This window comes from Hakea prostrata, chromosome 3 (genome assembly GCF_041222555.1).
Source record: "Hakea prostrata isolate BN-2017 chromosome 3, UWA_Hpros_2, whole genome shotgun sequence".
In the NCBI taxonomy this organism is placed as follows: Eukaryota; Viridiplantae; Streptophyta; class Magnoliopsida; order Proteales; family Proteaceae; genus Hakea; species Hakea prostrata.
The window spans coordinates 15,257,885-15,276,241 of NC_142602.1; the positions used below are offsets into that span (position 1 = coordinate 15,257,885).

The window sequence follows — 18,357 nt, forward strand, 5'->3', positions numbered from 1 at the left end:
TATTTTATAAGGAATCTGCGTCACAGGCCATTGCTACAGTCTACAGTCTACAGATCACAGTTACGCAATTCTAGCCAAAATACCAAATTCCCAACAACTTGTGCTCATTCAAGAAGACTTGGAAGCATGATATTGGATCGTAATGGATGGAATTCCAAGTACAAACCGCACCTATCCCCTAAACGTTGCAGATTAGCGAGTTGAATCTGGGACAACTCGGAAACGAATTAATGTAACGACCAACTCGATGTATCAAAACCTTTGATCCAATGCAACACAAATCAATGTAGCCGACCCATTATAGCTGTGATGCGGCTTTGTTGTTGTGGGGCCTTGTAGCAATCAATGAGTTCTTATTGACAGAATTACGAAAAGGTCGTGGCAAACGGCATTTCACTTGAAACCAGTTGGTCATCAAACCAGATTTGTTAAACTCAAACTTCACTATCAACCACAAAATAACACACTTTGTCACTGTCAACTCCTGTAAGTACACACATTAGATTCCTGATGCAGTAAAAACCAATGCAACATTAACAATTTGTTGAGACTCAACAGTATCAGGACACCTTTAACGTCCTGCTGAGAAAAATATACAGCAACAATACCCGAGAGCAGATTACACACCAGGTACTCCATCCATACACAAAGCATAACCCTTCTCCATCCCCGACCACGGGGAGAAAAACAAATTGTCATCTGTATCAACCCGTTGCTTGAGCATAAATTCAAGCTGCAAACTAAGAAGACAACCAAACTACTATGCTGTTTCCTCCAACGTTAAACCCACATACAAAGCAGCTCTTACTAGCCAAAACTGCCAACTGCTCCCCTACCATATATGATGGATTCTCAACAGAACTATAGACAGTGGGTAACTGGCATTCACTGTCGAAAGGTATATTTACAGTTCAATATAAAGAACAAAACCACCTACGAAATCTGAACATCTCCAGCTTCAAGTGGAGTTGCAGCTCTCACTGTTGTGTTGCCCAATGAGAAAATTAGTTCCAGTACTGTACCAGCCCCACCATGTTGTGGATCTCAACGAAAATCACTATAAGTATTCATTCCCCAAAAACCATCACTGTTTTCAGGTTGGTTCTTCAAACACCGAGCCACTGTCAGCTGAATTTCCTCCGAGGTTAATTCAGATGAAAGATTGCCCCACCATAACTTGCTTACAGCCTATACACTGGTCATATCCATATAGTCACAGGAGAATGCCTCTTCCCTTAACACAAAGCATGAGGGACATTGAAGCCCCGATATTTCATGCCACATGCATAACCCAGCAATATAAAAGAGCATGTTACTGCAAATGAGCCGAGAAGTCCAACATCCAAATCAAGTAGCAAACTTGAACAGAGCTGCACACAGAGGAATCCATGTCAAAGAGAAAGCCATAAAAAAGCAATAACATTGTTGAATTCGAAACCGACAATACTCAAACTTCCAGAAACTTCAACAGCAAGTCAATAGCAAACTGAACTTCAGGATTGATAGGTCTGTTGGACATGATTTTTAATTATGTTTGTTACCTATGTATAAACAACCAATTAGGATAATATGTTATGGGCCCCATACAGTAATGGTTTGGTTTCTACTAGAGATACCAGATTTTGTATAATTGACAGAATAATATACTACGTATTATTGGTTTGGTCTCAGGTTGTTTAGGTTTATGGTTTACTTAAGTTAATTATAACCATGAAAAGGAAGTGCATTTTTAAAGAATTTCAAGTTAGTTAATTTCTTAATGGATTATATAGTTTTGGTATTGTTATTTAAGGTTTTTTTGGGTGCCTTCTGACTTTTATTTGGCATTGACAATAAGTTCATATTAGTTTGGTTTTGGTGTTTCACCCCATTTTGGCTAGTTTGACTCAGTTTTGGTTTTCACTTGGTTTTATTGCTTCGGCTAGTTTGGCACCCCTAAAATATGGTAAAAAAGAAGATCGCAGTGGTATGGAGGATAGAGGGGAGAAAAAAAATTGATTAATTCTTTACCATTTATCCCTACTTAACTAGCATTGCTGCACAGTTCATTAAAGGGACCGGTATAAACAATAATTAAAATTTATGGTAATAAATCATAAACAACTCAACCTGTCTATGGTTTACATTTAATATTGAAAATTAGGGGCTATAGATAAACCTGACATATCCATTTATATTACATCAAATAAAGATAAATTTAAATATTTAAATAGTACCAAAAGAAACTAACCACAACCATATCAAGATTCACAAGTTGCAAGTTCCAAGAGAAAACCAGAACTTAGTTAAAAGTTTCTCTACATCACCCGTTGTCAGAGGCTATCTCTGCACTAAATTTTTGCTATTTGGAAAGTGGTGTAGCAATTTTAAAAACAATTTTTTTGGGGGACTGAGCTTTGAAAATTATACCAAGGAAAACCTCCTGGAAGTTACAAAAAGGTCATTCACAGGGAAGTTTGATGGTTCACCCACCAAATGTTTATAGCCTCAGTGATGTAGCCTCAAGAGAATTGAGGGCCAATTCTTCCAAGATCACTTAAGCGAACTAACTCACATAGCATTAAGAAATGGTTTCTTGAAATTTTGGTTATCAGATATGGCATAGATTACAGGTATGACTCAGATGGATTAAAACTAGTGGCTATATTACCCTTGGTTGGATTAATTGGTATGGAGGAATATCAAGGATAACTGGGCGTTAGTTTTGGAGAAATCTAAAATGGTGGAATATTCGGTGGGATAAGGCAGGTTCTTGAGATATGGGATGAAAAGTTATGGAACGGGGTGCAACTTGGAGGGAATATAGGTAATGATATTATGGTATAGGGATATGAACCCCCACATTTGGTTGAGTTTAGATGGTTAAATTAGAAGATATAAGGATTCTTATTTTAGAGGTTAGAGGGAGTACTAAAATTTAAGAAAAAATTATATCTTGAAATTGAGCACCAGAATGGGGTCAAATTAGGATCTAAAGTCACTAGGGTTGGGGGGATTATGTACCTAAAGTTTGTGACAGATCCAACGGCTGGATTGGTATACATTTGACCTTAAATTTTGGGCCTCTAGAAAAGTGCAAAAATTCAAAGAAAAAGAAAAGATGGCGATATGAGAAGGAGAATGGAATTAAGTGCTGACTGGTTACTTGTAAAGCAAGCCTTGTAATGGGGTTTGATGGAGATGGAAAGAAGTGGAGGCAGTCTACAAGCACTGCTGAAGGAGAATCCTTCAAATAGAAACCCTAGGCTGCTTACTCGATCACATGGAAGTCCCTTACCATTGATGAGAAGCTCTACTAACCTTTCTCTTAGGCAGAAACACACTACTTATTAATTATATTCTGAAACATGTGATCTATTACATGCCAAAGGCTTTATTATTAACCTTATATAATCCCATTGAGATTAGGACTAATCCAAATTCAAAAGGACTCTTTATCATATCCTGGACTGACTCAAACATTACTCAAACTAAAAATATAACAAAAAAGACTATTCTACCCTTATAACTTAAGTTGGGAAGAATTTACATAATTAGACCAATAAAACTAAAATAAAAACCTACTTCTGTACTTGACCTAAACACGGAACTTATAGGTCCATACAGTAGGCCTATAACCACATAAACCTGCCAAACAAGGCCCAACACCCATACCTGAACGGCTGAACCCTATATTGATTTCAAAGGAAGTTGGCCAATTTGGTACTGGACCTGCATCACTCAATCTGGAAGAACCATAGGCGAGAAAATCAGTGAATTTATTGCTTCATCTGCAGACATGGCAGAACATGACTGCCATGAAAAGGTTAAATAAATAAGAGCACCGATGGGAATTGTGAACGTCAAAAATATAGGTAACTGTGTGAACCTTTTTGGTAATAAACATATGATGGGTACGGCAGTATTGAATCATCAATACTTTTATCTTTCTACTGGGAAAGCTCCTTTTGAGTTGACACTCAAAAATAACACATGAGCAGGAGACCTGATGCAGATCAGAGAGCCTGCAAGATATGGGCTTGCTTCAAAGGAAAGACATTATTCTTTCATATAGGCAATATCTGATAGAACTGTTTCAGATACTGTACAGAAAAGTTGCAGAAAAAACAACTAAACAAGAATTAGAACAACAGAGAAAAAGCGAGAAGAAGGGAGAGAGGGAGGACAGGCGAGAGAATTGAGGCAAACACCTCACTACCAAATAACTAATTCTGAACTCATTCATCAAATTCATTCTTACAAAATATTTAAATGTTTGTGACTGCTTGGGAAAGAAGCCAGGATAATCAGAGGTCTAATATGGGCTTTTGCATCTATTGTGGAGAAGTAGCAACAACCATAAGCAACCCAGGAACTCCAAAGCACCAAACGATACCTTTCATGTTGCAGCCTGCAGGAAGACCGTTAGGATCAGCTAGAAGGCCATATTTTGCTAGCCAGGCCTTTCTTAAGGAAAAGGCAACAGCATAAATATATCTATCTTGACAGAGATATTGAAAGCCCCCTTAGTTCGCTTCTATAAGTTACGAGGCGTACTTCATTAGTATGTTATAACTTGATCAATCTCATGCCCATAAGTCAATTTCACAGTTCACAGCACTGGAGCTGCAATTGTTCTCATCTTCCTCCCTCCCTGTTATATGAAACATCCCATCTCAGATGATCTTCCTTATCTCTTTCTCAATCCTCTCCCCCCCCCCCTTTTTTTTTTTCAGTTCTTCTACCATATTTTGTTTAATTCTTGCAGCCAACTATTTAGGGATTGATAGGCCTCTTGTATCTTGAGTGTATACTCGAAAGCATAGAAAGGGGGGCTCGGGCTCTGATGGGCAGCAATTAAGGAAGGAAATCAGTTCAGAGACAGGACTTGCTGATAAAGACTGAACTTGGGGGGCTTCTGTTATGGGGTTACTTTAGGAAACTATCTTCCTGTAGGAAACTAGCTACTACAGGTATCAGGGAAGGGTTAGGAAACTATCAATTATAAGTATTGGGGAAGGGTAGTAAGTTAGGATCATCAATTGTTATCAAGGGAAATAAGGGTGAGAGCCGCTGCTCTTGGGTAGCTGTAGGAATACCTCCTGCTGGTTGTGTTTTGAGTACTTCTGTTCTTCAGTTTGCTAATTAATAAACCTATTGTTTTTACTATCTATGTGTTGCTGAATTTGGGGTCTTAACAGGGATAAATCTTCAATGCAATTCTTTCTATCACAGAAAATTTGGTGAAAACACTCCATGGTGGGTGAAGAAAGCCCCTTAGTTTGGATCTGTCAGACCCCCCCAAGTTGTGAGAATTGGACTTATACTTGCCTGGTTCTATCCAACAACCCTACCGTAGCTTATTATGGATCCATAGTAGGGTGGACTCAAGAGGTTTGTGAGTTTAGAGATTTCCTCCTAAATTTTCAGATCAATTGGAACTTGCAAGAGAGTTCTTTCAATCGTTATGGATGTTGGTTTACTGTAGGACCTGTTCACCACAAGGAAGACAATATCATATCTTTACCAAATTCATTTTGTCCTTACATCTAATTGCATTTATGCCATTGATTCTGTTTCTTGTCCCCAAAAGATGTACTGAACTATTTGGATTATTTCAAAGCTGCCCATCTCTGGACCAATAGGAAGCAAATCAAAAGGTTTTGGAATCAGCTCGCAACCAATATTATCTGCTGAAAACTTATGAAAGTCCACAATTATCAGAAGCAGCAAGGAACACAAAATTGCCAAGGTGAAATGCACCTATGAACAAGATCAAATGTGCAGTAAAAAAGAAGAAGAAGATTATAAGGAATTAGTATTACCATTCCGATATGTATTTATGGTGGTTAACCTCGAAGGAAACCCAAAAGGGGAATTGAATAAGCACAAATCTCACCATGAACGGTGCACTACTCAATGCAAGTATGCCTGATCAGCTACTCCTAGGATGATCTGAATTCTGAACACTGAACTCATGTTTTCATTTCAAACCACTGAAAATATATGATCCTGACTAGGACCCATTGTTCAGAAAACCATTCAGGTACTCAAAAAATGAAGTACTCTGGAACAGTCTATCAACAGGACATTAAACGCACTCCACAAGCGTAAGATGAATACAGTAAATATTTGTATCAAGTCAAACATGAAAAAGGCATGCTGAACCACTTATAATCATTTTAACTATTTGACGATCTACTTCATTGAGGAAAATAAATAAAAATGCAATAGGGACTTACCAACTTAATAATAAAACTATTAACCTGAACCTGATTTCTGAACCCATACTTGCTTCTGAAATAAATTAAGACTTGAATTAATTAATAATTTGGTTGAATTTACATAATCATACACAAGTGCAGATTCTACAAGAATATAAAATCATTGTATAAGCACACCTCATGGGAGCCATAGCCAGAAACACCTTTTTTGAATGGCTTTCCCTCAGTTAGGTGCATAAAGCCATCAATATCCTTTCCCCCATGTCCAGGTCCACGACGACCCGCATGTTTGTGGGATCCTGAGGAAAGTACAGAGCTGAGGTGCAAATTTAAAAACAGGGACCAAAAAGGAGTATGTGCATTTCTGAAAGATAAACAGCTTAATTTGGACAGCAAGAGCTAACCATTCTCCACAGAAAAAAGGCTGTTTCGTCCACTTCCAAGGATTTTAGCTTCAGATCTGCCTGCATGAGTAATATCAGCTTTCACTTCTCCATGACTTAGAGCAGTATCACAGGCAGATGAATTACCACATCTTCCTACTTGGGAACTGTGAAGAGATACATCCTGATTATGGCGTTTCCCGGCAGAGAATGCTGATTTATGACTAGACTCCAAGTCCTCAACGTCATCCCCAATTTTAGCATTTTGAGTGATGGTCATGCCATCAAAAGAATCTGACACTAACTGTGTATGCAGAAAAGGAGGTGTTGCCAGGGATTCATCACTTGCAGGCAATCCATCTGAACGACGAAGAGGCGCCCAAATTCCACGATCAGGTCTATCCTTATTTCTGGTGCGCTTTTCTTGCTTTTCATTGCCAGAACCAAACCCATGCACATCATTCCCATCAAGTGACTTCTTTGTATGGCAATCAGAACCAAACGGGGCCACCGAAATACTAGAAATGTGGTCCTTCAGAACTGAACGAATGTTCATGGACCGAGGTTGCCTTTTGCCCTTTCCTAAGTTCAAGGTCGGAGTTTGCTGGTCAGTTTGGCTAGTTGCCGATAACTGAATCTTATGTAGTTCCTTGTTTGAAAGAATGCTTTTGATCATCCTTCCACTAGCTTCATGCCTAAGACTCTGTTTGAAAATCATTGATCTTGGTGAGTTTCCCACTTAAATGTAACACACAGAGCATGTGAAAAACCCCACCCACTCACCAGATGCATATACAAGGCATCAGGATATGAGCAGTTATCGACTGATATGCATTATATATGAGCAACTACCAACTGATGTGCACTCAGATAGGGCTGAATAAACCAGTTTCTCATGAAAGAAGTTATGAAATAGAACAAAATTCAGCTAAACCTGAAAATAAATGTATTTACAGAGGCAAACGGAAACAAGATAAAGAAAAAGAATTTACCCGAGAAATTTCCCGCTCTTTCCCCCTCAGGAGGATGACCTTTTTCTTTCCAATGTCAGCAGCAGAAACCACTCCTGGTTCAGCTCCATCGTTTACATGACCTGCAGTTTCATATGTAAACGTGTGAATACACAAAAAGCAGTCACTAACAGTATTAACCACTTGCCAGAGTCAGAGAATATATTATACCACCTCCAATCAATGCAAACAAATGTGCACAAACATACCACAGCGCAGTCCATGAGTCCATTAAGAACCACAGCAAAGCAATATACTGATAGAAATACACATATGAAAGCACACACACGCATGGCAAACATGCAAATTACATTCAACAGAAACTTAAACTCAACAAATATAAAATTTTGGATCATTTTCTAAAATATCGTATCTTTTCCTCATCAACTCTCTTAAAAAAAGAAAAAGAAGAATAAGAGAGAGAGAGGAAGAAGAAGAAGAAGAAGAAGAAACCAAGCTAATCAATGTTTCAGTTTCTCAGCCCAGTATTAAGGTGATTTCAGTTAAAAAGCTTAAACTTCACCAGTACTCTGAATATACTGAAGATATACTATCCAATTAAAACCCAAAAAAGAAGTGCAGTTGGCAGATGAAATAAATCAAAAGGTGAAATACCACATGAATATAAGAAAAAACAAATAGGTAAACTTATCACATAACAGCACCACTCCAACAAAATGATGCAGGAGAACCTTGGACAAACCAAAATATGCCAGGGAACCCAGATCAAGAAACGGGTATAAATATGGATACTAGTCAGACAGATATTTTGTATATTATTTATTCAATTTAATGGGACACCTTGTAAGCAAATATTTGATTCAAGTAGGATACTCAGAAATAGTTTTAAATTGTTATTATTTACATACTCTATCTGGAGAAGTTCATAATTTGAACAGCCTGAGTGCTCTCATCTTCTCCCGAAAAACGCCCCTCCCTTCTTTATCCTCATATGATCTCCTCTCTACCTGCAACTCTGATTCTTCCCCTCTTCTACCCCTTCATTCTTCTGATTCCCATCAGATAAGGTTGAGCAAAACATATCCTATAACAGAAACTCTCTTCAGCCTGCAGTACTTCTGCCTTACCCTTCCACATATCATTGTGTTCAACTTCAATCATATAAGCACCGTGGTTGAGTTATCCTTGTCATTGTGCCTAATGTTGCCACCTGTAATCACCCATGCATCCACTCATTTTTTTATCTTATCCCCCAAATTAATCCAACTCAATATATATCATCAAAGAAGGGGTTGCTACTTCCTGGCAGTGGTGTGAACATGAAGAGAAGGCCCACCAGAAGCCGCAAGGGGGCTTAGTCCTCCCTGGTCCATGTGCACCCCTCTAAGAGTAAATCTGTCTTTTCTGAGTTTTTTTAATTTACCTTCTCATCCCATGGGCATGGTAAAAAATTCGAGGGAAACTCAAGTTTCGACCGGGTGAAAATGGGAAACTTAGGTGGAAACTTAGGAAATTTCGAGGAAGCCGAGGACTTTTCCGTACAAGTTTTGACATCAAATTTCGACAGGTTTTAGAGAGTATTTTGGGGTGGGATCCTGTATTTAAGCTAATTAGAGTATAAAGAATGCATTTGTTGTATTTTGCTAAAAAATCAATGTAGATATGTCATTCAATGTACATAACATCAATGTAGAGTTGTCCAAAAGTACATTATAAACTTAACTACTTAAGCACATAACATTCAATATATAATTTCTAACTTCAAAATAGTTGACAATAAAAGGAAAATACAACTTAGTGTTAAGAGGAGTGCTAAGAGTGGATTCATCCTATGAGCTGAGTAGTACTATGCCTGTAACATCCTCTCCTCCAACCAACGAACATAGACATCCCATGACATTTTATGCTTATGGTTGTCAAGTTAATCGACAACTGTAACTTTATGAGTCCGGTCATCAATATGCTTAAAAGAAGTAGATAACCAACCTGAGGGAATACGCACTTTGGATAGAGAAGTCCTGATGGAGGGGGTATTTGGGAAAATATGAAATAAACAAAAAAAATTGAAAATCTGGGAAGCTACAAAATTTACAGGAAAAAAGTCTCAAGTTTCCACAAAATTTCCCAAGTTTCTCCGAAATTTCCCAAGTTTCCCACGAAATTTCCCAAGTTTCCCACAAAATTTGGGAATTTTTTTTCCTCATGAACCAGCTGGTCCAACTGGGTTGAACTAAGTTTCGACAAGTTTTGAGGTTTCGACAAGTTTCAAAGAAATTTCGACAGTTTCGATAGAAACTGAGGACTTTTTTTCGGTCCTCATGAGTTTCGTTTCGCATTTTCCAAAATGGAAAATTTCGGTGGAAATTTCGCAAGTTTCGATGGAATTTTGTTCTATGCCCATGGGAATTTTGAACCCTTCCACATATCCCTGGATCCTTTAGACCAAATTCTTACCCCTTTGGAAGTTCCCATGGCTTACCGAAGCTACCCATGCCAAACCCAAAACCCTAGAATTACCCAAAATAAGGAAATTCTGAAATCTCATGGATCCCCTCCTCCTTGGTTAACATCAGGCAGGAAACAAAATCTTGCATAACCGACCATAAAAGAAGCAGAAGATGGAAAATGAATGGTATAATCAGGAAAGTCTACTACAACAACATCAAAGGTGGTGTGAATCTACTATAAATAATCAACTTCTAACAAATAAAGCCCAATAAGCAGGACACAGAAAATAAAAAAATTCTGTGCAGACCACCTGCTGATCATATAAGGGAATTCAAAAACAAATTGTCTGCAACTCCCCATGATGTGATAATGGAGAATTGGTATGATTTTTCTTTTCAGCAAATAACTCAAGATTCAATTTCCAGAGCCATACCACTTTCATCTTCCAAGACTTCAGTTCCAGTTGTAGTAGCTGCAGAAGCAGATTTCTCCACAAGCTGTTGATCTTCTGGTCTTGGCACTAACATATACCTGGACTTATCCTTCCCACTACTGCTCTTTGTATTCTCCCTTAAAACATACTTCAAAGAAGACAGGGGCAGATGAGCATGAAATACAACTTCCACATTATCTTACTTTTAACTAATAATGTAAGGAAGTAGGAAAAACACAGGAAAGTAAAATCAATAAAACCAGAGAAAATACAGGTGGGGGAAGGGGCTCACAACAAGAAACTGAAAAGTTATCTCCCAGCATTAAGGATAGCAAAGCACTCTGACAAATGATGAGTGATACAATTATAGGAAATAAGTTTAATGAGTAATTTGCCTCAAATGTTTTAGTAACACATTCTGAGTCAAAATAGGAAGCAAATGATAAGTTTTTTCTAAGACTGTTTAGGTAACCCAGAAACATACAAAACTGTGGCAGAAAACGAGTAAGTAAACATAGTACAAAGGAAAGAACTGTTAGTGATACCTTACAATCATAAGCAAATGTAAGAAAACAAAAAGCAAATTTATCCCGAGCATTGCTGGATATTAAGTTGACTAAATTAAAACAGTAAGCAATTATTGCATATGATTGATATGAAATAGACGGAGAATAAGAAGTCTCCAAAAACAACTAAACAAAAAATGTCCAGATAATCTACTCACAAGAATCATTTCTTGCACGTAAGTAAGAGAGTTCTAAAGAAAACAAAATAGAGAGCTTCCACACTGCCACAAACTAAAACCAACTACTTAATCCTGTATAGGACATAAATCCCTAATACTTGGGTTATAGATTGGCCCATTATAATCAAGAACTCAAAGATACTTTAAAACCTATTGGGCATTTAAAATTAGACCTAGCTTTGATCCAAGAAGGAGAATACAACCCGAAACATTGTGAATTTTAAATTGCCAAATTTGCATCATTTGGTCAATTGGTCACGACTCCAACTACTCAACAAGTTTAGGGTGGGTATTTAATATATTATTGCAGTAGCTTTTTATGTGAATTTTAAATTGAAAAGGTGGACAATGCCAGGCTGCATGGCCTTTGCACCAGCATGAGGACTATGTGAAGAGGGCATCAAACAGGGGTGGGATTTTACATTTCTCAGAGTGGCCTTGTCATTTCCCTTCCTATGTCTGTGCACATGCACCAGCAAGATCAGGCAGCCTTCTTTTCCACTTTAAAATTATATGGAAGTCTTTTCTGTCAATAGACAATGAAATAATTTTCGTCTTAGTGAAGGAATAGGACTACATGGAGCCGGTGGTAGTATTTATCACCTTTTACCGAAAAAGGGAAAAAGAAAGGAGAAAAGGAAATGTGCTACATATCACCTCCAACTGGTTTTCTTTCCTAGTATAACCCCGTTCTGACCAGCCAATTTAAGAATACAAATAATTTCTTGAACTTCCATAATCCCTAAAACCAAAAATACCCCGTGTCTTGCAAGTTAGCCACCCAAACACAACCAAACTTGGAGGATCATATTGTATCATTACTTGTATTCCCTCCAAGTTTTATCCCATTTTGACACCTGTACACCCCAGTCCCCATCTCCAGTATATTCACCCCATATCTCTAACCCATTGGCAAATTTTTCCAGGCAGCTTGGATTGACCCCAAATTATTACAGATTACATAAACCACCACACAGTCATACCATTGGATAATGTAATCATACATCACAAGAACCTACTTAGATTTTCCCCTAATTTCACTGCATAAAACCCCAAAACCGAAATTTCAAGAAACCCCTTTTTGCACCCATTTGAGTTCATTGTCTAAAAAGATCTGGGATAGCTGGCACTCATCAATTTGAGTGCCATATCAAGCTTGCAATCCAAAAATACAGTCTTACCCTAAATAGGAAAGGCCTTGTTCAATCCATAACCTGGTAACTTAGATTAACTAGGAAACAGATGATAGACTCAAATTATAAGTCCTACTTACATTCTACTAACTCATCATGTGCTACGTACATGCTAATTCAATTGAACCATCTAATGAAACCCATTGAACAATGGTTCAATTAAGAAACATAAAAAGAATAGAACTAAACTAAGTATGGGAATTTCATACTAAACTGGTGTACCCATGCTTTAGGTCTATCAAGTTGGCTAACTACAAGGGAACCCTATCGAAAGTTGGCCCAACCCATCTAGATATCAACCCTAGGTTGTTTCCAGACAAAATAACACCTCTTTGGTGCTGAATCTACATTATGCATACGAGACCTATCATGTTGTATCATATTTGATTCTTGAATTAGGCCAATATATTATTGGGGGGAAAAAATCTGATTTATCTCTTATTAAGAGAAAAGATCAGGGTTACTGGAAAATAATAAGTAGCTATAGTTGTTTGAGCGGCCTCAACTTTATGTTTTCCACTTAATGAACGCTTTCCTTTTATTGCAACAATAAACAGTAACATCGTTGTTTCCCAGGTCTAGTTTGAAGTTTCTTAGTTAAAAAGAAAGTCCTAAGAGGAAGGCTACATGCTTATTTTGGTTATGTATTTTGTATACCAATACTGAAGATTTAAAACGTGTAGAATAGAAAAAGATATGCGTAGCTTTATTTAGCCTAAAAAAGGTCCACGAAATATCGGAACCTACTCTGGCTGTTTGACCACCAAAACATCTTCAGAAAATTTACGCAATTTTTTCCATATTTTGCCAATATCCAGCCATCAGATAATGACTGAAATGAGAAAATGGAATGTGTAATAAAACCTGCCTACAACACAAATCTTAATATTAACTGCTTCTGAAAACCCCAGAATTCATATCCTAGTGAACCCCAACTGCGCCCTTTGTTGGAACGGCACGGAAAACCTTGAGCACCTATTCTTCTCCTGCCCTTTCTCCAGATCTATCTAGAGAAAAGCCCTAGCTTCCCTATGGCCCCATTCAAGGCATTCTTTTGGGTTTGCTCGTGATTGATCTTGGATTGTGCAAAACTTTTCAGGCGCTTCCATTTGTGATCGAATTGGTAAGCTAGTTTTCTATGCCTCCATTCATCATCTATGGTGGGAGCGCAATCTCTGGAGATGGACTTTCAAATCTCGCCCTATAGACATGATTTGGAATGCCATATATTTTGATGTTTCCTCTCGAATGTTAGCTTATCCCCACCCCCTGTTGATGATAACCCAAGGAACAAATTCATTGTTGTCTCCTGGGGTCTTAGCTCCTCCTTTTGGTCTTCCTCTTAAAGACCTTGTATTTCCTTTTCCCTATTTTTAAATAATTATTTATTCATCCAAAAAAAAAATTAATCTCTTTGGCTCCTTTTCTTTTTTCTGCCTCCTGCCTAGCTTGCCATACTATTAATACAAACCGTTATCCAAGTATTAGACAATTCAAATTTCCCACAAAATTTCATAAATTTGGAGCCAAAAACCACATTCATTGTACAGTTGCTCTGCTATGATATTTTGTATCAGTAATAATACCTGGTGGTCATTTTCTTTGGACATGTACTTTCTGACCTGTTTCCCTTTCCTTCAATTACTAATATCTCAACACCCTTTTTCATGTTCTATCTTTCTACCAGCATTTAACGTGTCCAACAGACCAAAACCACTCCAGCCACGTAAATTATTTTACCTAATGAAGTACTAAGATTGCTCCTATTTTAATTAACAAAAAGCCTACTCTGCTCTCATCTCTTTTCCCCCTGCTTAGCTAAGAAAAATCACGATGGTAGCAATGGATAAGTCCTACTGAGCAAATATAAAAGCAACATATTGTCATCCAAGAATGTCCGCTCAAATTTGAACTACATCAGACTACACCTCCAGCTCAGCCCTAACTGAAATTCATCAATTGCCAACATAAACCCCAAATTTCACCATAGTAATAAAGCAAACTGCAATCCACTATTCATGCTAAGTTCGATTACAAAATGAAATCACTAAAAGAAACAAAACAGGCCCTCCTACAACTATGGAACAAAAAGATACAAATTAATAATCTTGAGCATGTAGACTTGTGTAAACATGAGTTGATAATACTGAAATTGGAACTCCAGTAAAACCTTAAAACATTCCAATAGGAATTTTGTTGCATGTAGTTTGAGAATGAAAAACAATTACAACTGGATTTCGAAAGAACAAGACTATGGAATACCATTGAAGCAGAGACTCTTTTCTTCTCAGAACCTCTTTTGGTTGAAGAGGAACTAGAACTGCCACATGGAGCTCCTCCTGATCTTCTGGTAAGCTTTCCATTAGATGGTGACCTCTGCCATAAATCATGAAACAGAATTAGTTGCAAAAATTGAGAATAAGTAGCAGCACAATAGATAACGATAGAAGGAAAAATGATATGATGCCTTTTGCAGAATAAGCATGCTGATTCATTATTGGAATCCAAACATCTAAGGTTGAATCCCAGGATGATTCTAGTTCACATCCTTAAGATGATAATTAGAGTCCTGGCAAATATCAGCTGAAAATGAGAAAGCATTTCTGCAAGGACGACAAAAACAAAAGGGGTTTCAGAAATCTCTGTATCTCAGCGAGACCCCATTATCTTGATTGAGATATTGCACTTATGGGTTTTGACCTTCATCTTGTCTTGCCTTCACAAAAAAAAGCAAACTACAGCGAGATCTCAGCCGTTCTTGAACTATACACTTGAGCAGTCCAACCTCACAAGGTTACAACCAAAATAAACTAGTTTCTTCATCAAAAGTCTAATTTTATGTTGGTAACAAGCTCGTATAAAATGAAAATTAAAACTCCAAATTGCATTCTAAAACTGAAATAATATCTTAAAGCAACTCGATTACTAATTAACATATAATTCTACGATAAAAGAATACAAGATAAATCTCAGCAAATAACAAATAAATAAACTGCATATTGTAATAAACCCAAGCACCCAGCTGGACCCGGTTCGTCTTTACAAGGATATCAAACGGGTTTAGGTCAGTCCAAAGTTGTGCGCTCATCTGCCACCCCCCCCCCCCACAAAAAAAAAACCTTATTTTTGTTAGATAGATTGCCAGATCTCTTAGCTACCCAAATCAATGATACACTGGTTTTTTCCAGCCTGCAGAGACTAACCCACATCACCAAGGAATATGAGACACCTAGCACATTCTTTGAGTCGTCTGGTTCTAGGGGGTACAACAACCATCTGCAGTAGCAGTAGGTGCGGGGTCCAGTATGACAAGTAATGTGACTGATGTGTGGAGCACACAGTACTCAATGTATATTGGTAAGTTTACTCTTTCTTAGTTCTCATTTCTAGCAATAGCTCTTCACCAAACAAAAATCCACTTTCTGATGTATTTCATGTATTCCATGACTAGAATGGGGGGATATACGTTACACCACAATTTTGAATCAGAAGAAAGATTCCAAGAAATGGCAGACTTATCAACAAATGGTATATCACAAAGGATTTGTCTTTTTTTTTTTTAACTTCCCATGGATTACATCCCAAAAAATAAAAGTAGTTGAAGCTAAACCTGGAGCACCATGTTAAGGTTTTAACTGATTAACCCAAAAAATTAACAATTAGTAATAAAAAAATTTACAACTCTGACTAGACCATGCCATACCTCCCCTACATGTATATAAATCAAGACTAATCCATTTCAACAAGAAAAAGAAGATATAAAGGGAGACACATCTTTCAGGTTGACTATTATGCATTTCTTTCAAAAAGCATTTATCTACTTGCTTCTTGTATTCAAGCATGCATTTGTCATTCCATCATGCCTGCAACGGTTTACAAACATGCAGAAAAAAAAACAAAAAGCAACATACAATGATACATAGATTTCTATAATAAAATAATCCCTAGATTCCGCAATTTTGCCTGAAGTTTTGGTTGCTACTGCATATAAGATACAGTTAGTGGCAAGTTTAAAAATAAATATACATACCTGAGACCCACTCTTAGCAGCTCTTTTCTGACGAACATAATCCATCAGAGGAGTAACAATGGAAGACTCTTTTGGAGCACCTGGAGATCCCAGAAAGGGAGACAGTAAAAGCTAACCTTAAATGAACATGTAAGTCCCAACTATATTTGCACTATCCTATATTGGTTCAACTAGCTTACTCGATAGTATATTGGGTTAATCTTCAGTAAATAACAAATAATTTATTTTCAGACAGCAAATGGAAGTATCAAGGAACAGAGGAAAAATCTTGTTGGTTTACAGTGGGAATTTATCATACTCATAGTATGTGAATATTGCAACTAACCAGCTCGCTCCGCTTCTCTTCTTTCCAATTGAACCTCCGCACTAGGGAGATTCTCAACAGGCTTTGAAATAAGTTCCAGGAACTCCAGATACTCAGGATCTATAAATTCATGAAACAACTTTCCGTGATTAAAGTAGAAAACGAATAAATATATTCATTCAACCAAACCAAGCCCATATAAATTTGGACTTGCATATAATGGAAACCTGAATGGATGGGTATCAATAAAAGGGGGGGGGGGGGTTGTAAGAGCACCTTTCAACATAGTTCCTTCACGACCATCTTTTTTAGACCAAGGTTTCGGAACACGTTGTGAAGGGGCATATTCTACTATGATTTTATACTGTGTACCTACAAAATTTAGAAAGAAAAAAATAATAAAAAATAAATAAAAACTTTTTAAGTTGTGGCATAGTAACACAATTAACAGAAATAAGAGCTTCAAAACTCATGTTTACTTGCACTCAACCTAAATATATCCAATTTACAATACCCACAAAAGAAAACAAAAACGGGAAATGTTACAGAAATTCAGAAATGGAAGGGTAAGAAATTTTTCGAGCAGAAAAAATGAAGTAACTGAGACCTAGTTGTTCAAGAATTTACCCTTCTCATTAACAAAGACATGTCCATTAAAGAACTCAGCGAACTGAACTACATCGTCTGACTGCTTGAACTCAATATAAGCTCGTGAATATCGAGGATGTTTGTGGCTGCAAAATCAGTTTATGCGACATCTCAGCAAGTCTGCCAAACAGAATCACAGAATCTACAAAATGCAACGCCACTCGCACACTGATACACCTCCACACACACGAAGAGGAATGTGAATGCCTATGGTTTCTCTTTGGTCCTACATTTAAACTATTAATCACAACAATAATGCAATAACCTTCAAAATAACTCGACCATATCATACAACGACATATAGGGGGCATTTTCAATTAAATTGGGTAGCTAACCACTAAATGTAGAGTTTCTGATCAGTTTCAACAAAACAGTTCTTTGAAAGAATAGGAGTAAGGCAATCACAAACAATCCCAATCAAAGTAAGGCCGAGAAGAGAAAAAAAGGCGGCATAGAACTACATAACTATGATCAAACCCCAAAAGCAAAAACCAGAAAAAATAAGTAAAACCCTAACCTATTCTTTCCGGGACGAAAATAAAACCACTTGTAACGACCAGCGAACTGGGTATCGATCTGTTCCATGAGCGCCGGCTGCGATAGCGACGGAGGCAAGTGCCGAAGCACCACCTTGGTTCGATCAAACGGATCCTTCATATATGCTCAAACCACGAACGAAAGTTGCGGCCTTAAACTGAAATTTTATGGTAAAATGATTGACGCTTCGATTCCTGATCAAACTCTGATCTCCCCCTGGAATTACATTTTCGTAAGGGTTTTCGTAACCGACTCTGCAATAGTTCTACCCTAAATTTGGGTCTGATACACGGAGGCGAACATTCGGTTACAGTGAGAAAATGGAGATAAGAGGAGGAATTAATGAAAACTGGAAAGGAACTATGGGAGAGGAGAAGAAAATATAAGCAGAAAGGTTTAAGGTTTTTGTGTTTTATCGTCGTTTTGAAAAGAAACAGAAAATGTTCACCATGCACCGCGAAA

General features: G+C 37.5%; 1 protein-coding gene across 3 annotated transcripts; it reads right to left on the bottom strand.

The window, feature by feature from the left end:
* Nucleotides 1-5: 5 nt before the first annotated feature.
* On the bottom strand, nt 6-18,357 carry LOC149021123 (regulator of nonsense transcripts UPF3-like). 3 transcript variants are annotated; one of them, XM_089149376.1, is made up of 13 exons: nt 17,876-18,357; nt 17,338-17,444; nt 16,987-17,082; nt 16,732-16,830; nt 16,407-16,486; nt 14,639-14,752; nt 10,439-10,586; nt 7,579-7,679; nt 6,734-7,289; nt 6,608-6,667; nt 6,381-6,502; nt 6,222-6,276; nt 6-1,370 (listed from the first exon to the last, which is right to left on the bottom strand). In XM_089149376.1, exons 1-12 carry the CDS (start codon nt 18,013-18,015, stop codon nt 6,241-6,243), a joined length of 1,659 nt encoding a protein of 552 aa, XP_089005502.1. In that variant the 5' UTR covers nt 18,016-18,357; the 3' UTR covers nt 6-1,370; nt 6,222-6,240. The 3 variants fall into 3 exon arrangements, 2 of the variants coding, with proteins under 2 accessions (XP_089005502.1, XP_089005501.1); XM_089149375.1 differs by having other exon boundaries at nt 6,608-7,289; XR_016172279.1 differs by lacking the exon at nt 6-1,370 and having other exon boundaries at nt 6,381-6,519; nt 6,608-7,289.